Raw genomic sequence first — 5811 nt, forward strand, 5'->3', positions numbered from 1 at the left:
ACGGGGTAATTAAGAAAAATTAAGCTGTTTAGTGCTGCAGTCTTTATTACAATGTCTAGACTAGCCGCTTTTGTCCGGACAGCCGCTGCTGTTACGGAGCATTAACTGCCTCTTCTGACCTCCCGATATTCACCTTATTGCACCTCTCTTCAGTTTTCCTAACCTTGGGAAGGTTTGGCAAACACTCATTAAAGAAAGGTGCTTTTCTTGTGGGTTTTGGGGGTTCTTTTTCGGAGGAGAAGCCCCTCCTCGGGCGGGTCTGGCCGCGCTGCTACATCTGCCAGGAAGATGGCTCCGACCTTCATCTCGGCTGTTTTACTTTTTAGCCGGAAAAAAAATCCCCCTCTTCATGCCTGGTTTATTGAATAGAAATCTCGGGCGAGGTTTTAGACCCGGGACAAGAGTCCTTTCAGCCCTCGGTCTTTGCAAAAATAAATAGAAGAAAATAAAGGAGCGTTTTGCCATCCGCTCAGCTTTTTTTTTTTTTTTTCCCTTTCCTTTCCCATTCTTTTAATGAGAAACATCCCTCTTAACATCCTTTCAAGATCATATCGTGGCGTAAGCGGGACGGGTCTATCACGAAAGCTCGAAGTTGCTTTGGATTTAATTGCTCGGGGGGTGCGTAGGGGCGTTGGGATGGTGCAAACGAAGAGCCTTTTTGTGGCTTTATCAATTTTTTTTCCCCCTACCGTTGTCAAATAAAATCAGAAGACACCATCAAAGGGGTTTCTTTCATTCAACAGGGTTGTATTTAAAAGCAAGGATGAGAATTTTACAAGAACACGGTCATGGATGGGAATGTGATGTGCTGTTTCTTGGCTGCCGGGGGTTTATCCTCACCCCTCGTATCCCACCCCTCCCTCTTCCATGTGCACAATCGCACCAGAAAACGGCAGAGAATCCAAACCTCGAACACAAAAACCCTCCCTTCCCGCAAAAAAAAAACAACCCTCGACTTGCTGTATTTACACCAAATTCATGCACAGCATCACCAACGGCATCGTCGGGGGTTCCTTTGTCCTCCACAACGTTGTTGTCGCTTTCGGCCACTGCGAGAAAAAGTCATTGTGCAAAAGAGGGGGGGAAAAATCACTTTGTGCCCTGGGAGTTGAACTTGTTTTCCTTAAGCAGGAATTTAAGGACTTGACTTTGCATTTGTGCTTTGTAGGTATAAGGTATCCTTGACTCATGGAAATGCAGCTCCTTTCTCGGTGGAATTCGAGTTTCATTCATTTCTATGTTGGTTTTTTTTTTTTTTTAATGGAGACTAATATCTTGTTCTGGTGAAAATGCAAAAAGATTAACTACAACCGGAAAACAGCGCAAGACATCTGGAGCCAAATTCAGAGCAGGATTACTGGGCCAAGAAAAATCCTATAAATTTCAGTTCGCTGATGAATACAATGAATTCCCCACAAACGTGGGCTCCAAGGTGCAGGTTTCAGATTAATACCGGCGCTATTAGAGCAGATTGCAGCGAGTCCCATGAATATGGATGATGATATTTCTGATATGCATTCAGGTATTTAAACTCCTATGGAAGGAACCCACACCACAATGACCGCAAAGAGGCTTTTAAGAGGGGAAATTCTAATAAAATGGTCAAATAAAATCATAATGTAGAACAGCTTGCAATGTCTTTATTTGCCACAGAGTTTCACAGAGTGTCTCGGGGACTCACTTTACATACACAAAGAAATTTTTTAAAAATTATTAGTCTTCTTCAGGAATTTTTTTCCCTCTTGTTCTTCGCCTCCCCTTTTCCAGAAAAAAATAAAATAAAATAAAAGCACTACAAAATTTATATACAAACCACTTCAGAGGCAGTTGTAGCAAATGTATTTTTGCCTGGATTTTCCCCCCACTCCCGACTCCAAATGTAGAAATGAGACTGGAGAGAACACAGAGATGGACAGAAATGGATTTACACGCACACACTTCCATATCTCTGTAAATATGTATTTTTTTAGATGGAAAGGGTGGATGGAGGAGGTGGAAATAATGATCCTTCTGAGAACACAGAGGAGAAGGTTGGGTGAGAATGTGCACACACACACACACGCAGGAGGGCACACATGTCCGTGTGCTCCCTCACACACACACAGACACACACTCACCCCAGATGAAGTGATTTGATCCTACAGGGAGACTTTGGCCGCTCTTGTGATAACACAGCTGCAGACTGAAATCACCGGGGTAGTAACACAGCACTGCGATTTATTCAAATGGACAGGGTGCCTAAAGAATAATAACAATAAAAATAATAATAATAATATAATAATATAAAAAAAGGGAATCCCAACCTGTTCAGGAGGGGAAAAAAAAAAGGAAAAATAGAAGACTTAAATAAAATGTTCATGGAATTCAAGTCCTTGAATCGGGAACTGAAAGGAAATCTCTCTCCTTTTGTTACTCAGCACTGCCCCAGACATACAAATATGAAAAGGCTTAAACTTTGAGGTTGCTTTGTCGACGCAAAGGGCAAACCCACGCTCGCAACTGTTCCTCCTCGAGACACAAACACTTCACCAGCAGAGGGGATTTCAAAAGATGTTCACAACAAGGGATTTCCAGAGAAATACTGCAGGCGGTCTCTGCTTAATTTTTTTTCTTTCATTCTTCTGTTCTGAAACCAAATTTTAACCTGTCGGTCAGTGAGATTTAACATCCTGGACAACTGGAGCCTTTTTTCTTTGTTTATATAGACATTGAAGAAAAATTCTCTCTCTAGCTCTCTGATCTGGAATTTCGAATAGGGGCATCTCTTCTTCCTCGTTCTGGGAGCACCTTAAAAGAACCAGAAGGCAGGGTAAATATCCCAAGGAAATGCAGGACACCAGAGAGACAGGAGCAGCTTCAGAACTCCAATTATTAATGCAGGGGGGAGATACCCTCAGCCTATTGTTAGGGGCAGCAGAGGTGAGGTTACACAGGGTCTTAAGGACCGTGGGGTAACTATTTTCCCACTGCTCCCAGCCCAACGTAGACATTTCACATGCAGACATTTTGGGGGCAGATCGGGCATTTTTTGAAATAAAACCCAGCCTGGGAGGGGAGGCAGGAGCTGCTGGAGCAGAGTTTAGGGAGGTTGGAAGGGGGGAAACAACCCACGCTCAGCTGCAAATCTGTTATCTGGACAGAAACAGCATGAGCAAGGTTGGAATTAGAGGAACTAGATATTATGTTCAGCAGAAGTTTCTGATTAACTCCAGTCCTCGCCACACACGCAAAAAGGAATCAAAGTAAAAGAGAACTTCGCATCTGAGCTGCAAAAGGGGCACTTGCATCACGAAAACAAATAGGGAAACAAAACAACCCTCCCCTCTTCCCAACAGAGCCCCACGCTGAACACGAACTTGCAAAGTGTTCCTGGATTCAGCGTTCAAAACAGCTCCAAGACTGCCTAGAAAACGGGAGTGCATGCAAAAAATGCCCCAGAAGAACCAAACAAACCACCACGTAAGTAAAATCCCCTCCTGACAAAAGCGAAACGCTCCACCGGTCCTGGAGGAGAATAAACGCCACTTTAAACAGAAAAGAGGAAGAAAATGCTCCGCTTTGCCTGCGAATTCGGCAGATTTCTCCCCCTAGCCCTTCATCTCCCCCGAGAGAGAGGACTCAACATACAGTTTTAATTATATATTTAAAAAAACAACACCCAAACAACACAACAAACCACCCCAAAGCTGCCCCAAACACTTCGCATGCATCTTAATGCCTGAAAAAAGCACAGGCAGCTAAAGTGGTGTTCTGCCCAATTGCCTTTTACCCTCAGCAACCCGGGACCAAATCCTTTTAAAATGCCCATGTAAGTTCATGATCAAAGTTAATATTTGTCACGATGGTGTGCTTTTAAAATTTCACAGACTCTAAGATACTGTGTCTGCGTCTAACATCTCCATTTTTTTCAAAGAGCTTTTCCCATCGTAAAAATTCTTCTCGTTGGAAGAAAGAGCTTTGTAGGTTATAATAAAATCCTTTGAATGCTTATAAAACTCCACATAAAATTTGACCGACAAAACACACGGGCTAGTCCCTTAACCTTTCCATTTACTGCTCTACCTACTCGAATTGCTGCTTTTGCTTCCTTCCTTGGTGACAGAAGAGGACGAGGCTGAAGACCCTGGGTTTGTGTTTTCCTCCTCATCTTCCGGGTCTATCCCTTGCTCTCCGCGGGATGACAGTGCGTGGGGTTGGGACTCTGCCTCCACTTTGCCCTCACCCTTCTGCAGGCAGCTCTCAGTCGGATTTTCCGCCCCGCAATAGGCATTTTCGAAGAAACGGTCGAAGCCTTGGGGCAGGACAGTGTTTTTGTTCATGCTGGTGTAGAATCCCGTCGATGCCGGGTGGTTGGAGCTGGGGTGGTGGTGGCTGTACACGCTCTCGTTTTTCATTAGCATTTCGGTCATGGTGGAAGGCGGGATGCACTCTCTATGCATCAGATCTTCTGCAGAATAACACGAGGCGTAATTGCTTCGGTGGTGCCATTTACTTGAGGGGTCTAGACCATAGGAGACCTCTCGCACGGGCTGCACTTGCGAGAGGTTGGTGGAGTAAGGGTAGGAGATTTGGCGAGAGGGGGCCTGTGGCAAGAAAGATGACACAGTTGAAAATTCAGGGACGTAATAGGTACAGCTGGGGAGGTAGAGATTGGAAGCGCAACCTGCCCTCTCTCCAAACTCGGCGCTGCGCTCCTTGCGCGACTGGGAGCAGAAGTTGCCCAGGTTCACCGAGTTAAACATCTTTCTCCTTTTCTTGCTCCTATAGCTTGATGTTTTGGATCCGAAGTGCGGAGGGGAGAAAATTTGGGAAGGCGAGAGATGACGCGCGATCCGTCTTAGTCGCTCCCGAGGACACGTGATCCAAAGTAGATATTGTCATATATCAGTTTGGAGCACTTAGATGCGTAGGAGTGGTTCACTTAGGTAAGATCTCAGAGGTTCAAACGATTGGTTTGCAAACACCGCAGAAACATTATGAAAATCAATTGCAGATTTGTATTCATTTTCCCGAAGGCACACCCCTCCGAGCATCCACAGCAGAACAAGTACAAGGGCTGGCTTGGGAACTTGCTGCTTTTTTTTTTTTTTCCTCCCTTTGCTTTTTTTTTCCCTTTTTTTTTTCCCCTTGCCTTCCCCCCCTTTCCCTCCTCTCCTTCCTATTTGGATTCCGCTCGCTGCTTTCAGCAGGGTTTGGAGATGGGGTGGGGGCGATTTGGGCTGGGGAGGAGGAGGGGGAGAGGGAGGGTCTAAGGGAGCTCGAACAGTGTTTTTCCACCCTTTTAAAAAAATATTTTAATTACGCTGATTATTATAATTTATTATTCTGGCTGTTTCTATCCTCAGACGTGTTCCTGGATAGGCTGTAGGTAGCTCAATAAAATCGCTGGAGGTGCAGAAATAAGTTTTCCAACATTTCCCAATAAACGGGAATCCGCAGCAATTCCGAGCTGCTAAATTACAAGTCAATCTCTATCCATCTCTCTATCCGGGAGCGAGGGGGCTGGTGCTAATTAACAAGCTTCTAACATACGCTAATTATGTTGATCTCAATGTGCACATCAACTCTCCATCACCGGCCTGACGTGCTTTATGGAGAATATTCCAGTCAGGCAGTGACAGGGACCGCGTGAAGTTTCCAACTTTAAAGTTAAAGCAGGCCTGGCTTAATGACTTTTGATATCGAATTAGTGATATATCAAGGAATAGAACAAATGAATTAAGTCGATGCCTAATAAATATTCGAAACCCCACTTTAATGTTTGGTTAAATATTTATTACGTAAGAGTGGCATATTGAATATTTAATGCAA

At 44.5% G+C, this 5811-nt stretch overlaps 1 protein-coding gene across 1 annotated transcript; it reads right to left on the reverse strand.

The window, feature by feature from the left end:
- Positions 1-2554: 2554 nt before the first annotated feature.
- HOXC11 (homeobox C11) lies at positions 2555-4742 on the reverse strand. Its single transcript, XM_071581792.1, has 2 exons — positions 4067-4742; positions 2555-2787 (listed from the first exon to the last, which is right to left on the reverse strand). The coding sequence occupies exons 1-2, from the start codon at positions 4740-4742 to the stop codon at positions 2555-2557; spliced, it is 909 nt and encodes a 302-aa protein (XP_071437893.1).
- Positions 4743-5811: the final 1069 nt, after the last annotated feature.

Source organism: Pithys albifrons, unplaced genomic scaffold, assembly GCF_047495875.1.
Source record: "Pithys albifrons albifrons isolate INPA30051 unplaced genomic scaffold, PitAlb_v1 scaffold_42, whole genome shotgun sequence".
NCBI lineage: Eukaryota > Metazoa > Chordata > Aves > Passeriformes > Thamnophilidae > Pithys > Pithys albifrons.

Excerpts from the sequence above, each read along its gene's own strand:
- HOXC11 (XM_071581792.1), bottom strand. The coding sequence starts at position 4,742 with ATGTTTAACTCGGTGAACCTGGGCAACTTCTGCTCCCAGTCGCGCAAG. Across the intron at positions 2,788-4,066 it reads AAGCAAAAGCAGCAATTCGA|GTGCTCCCAGAACGAGGAAG; the intron begins GTAGGTAGAGCA and ends GGTTCTTTTAAG.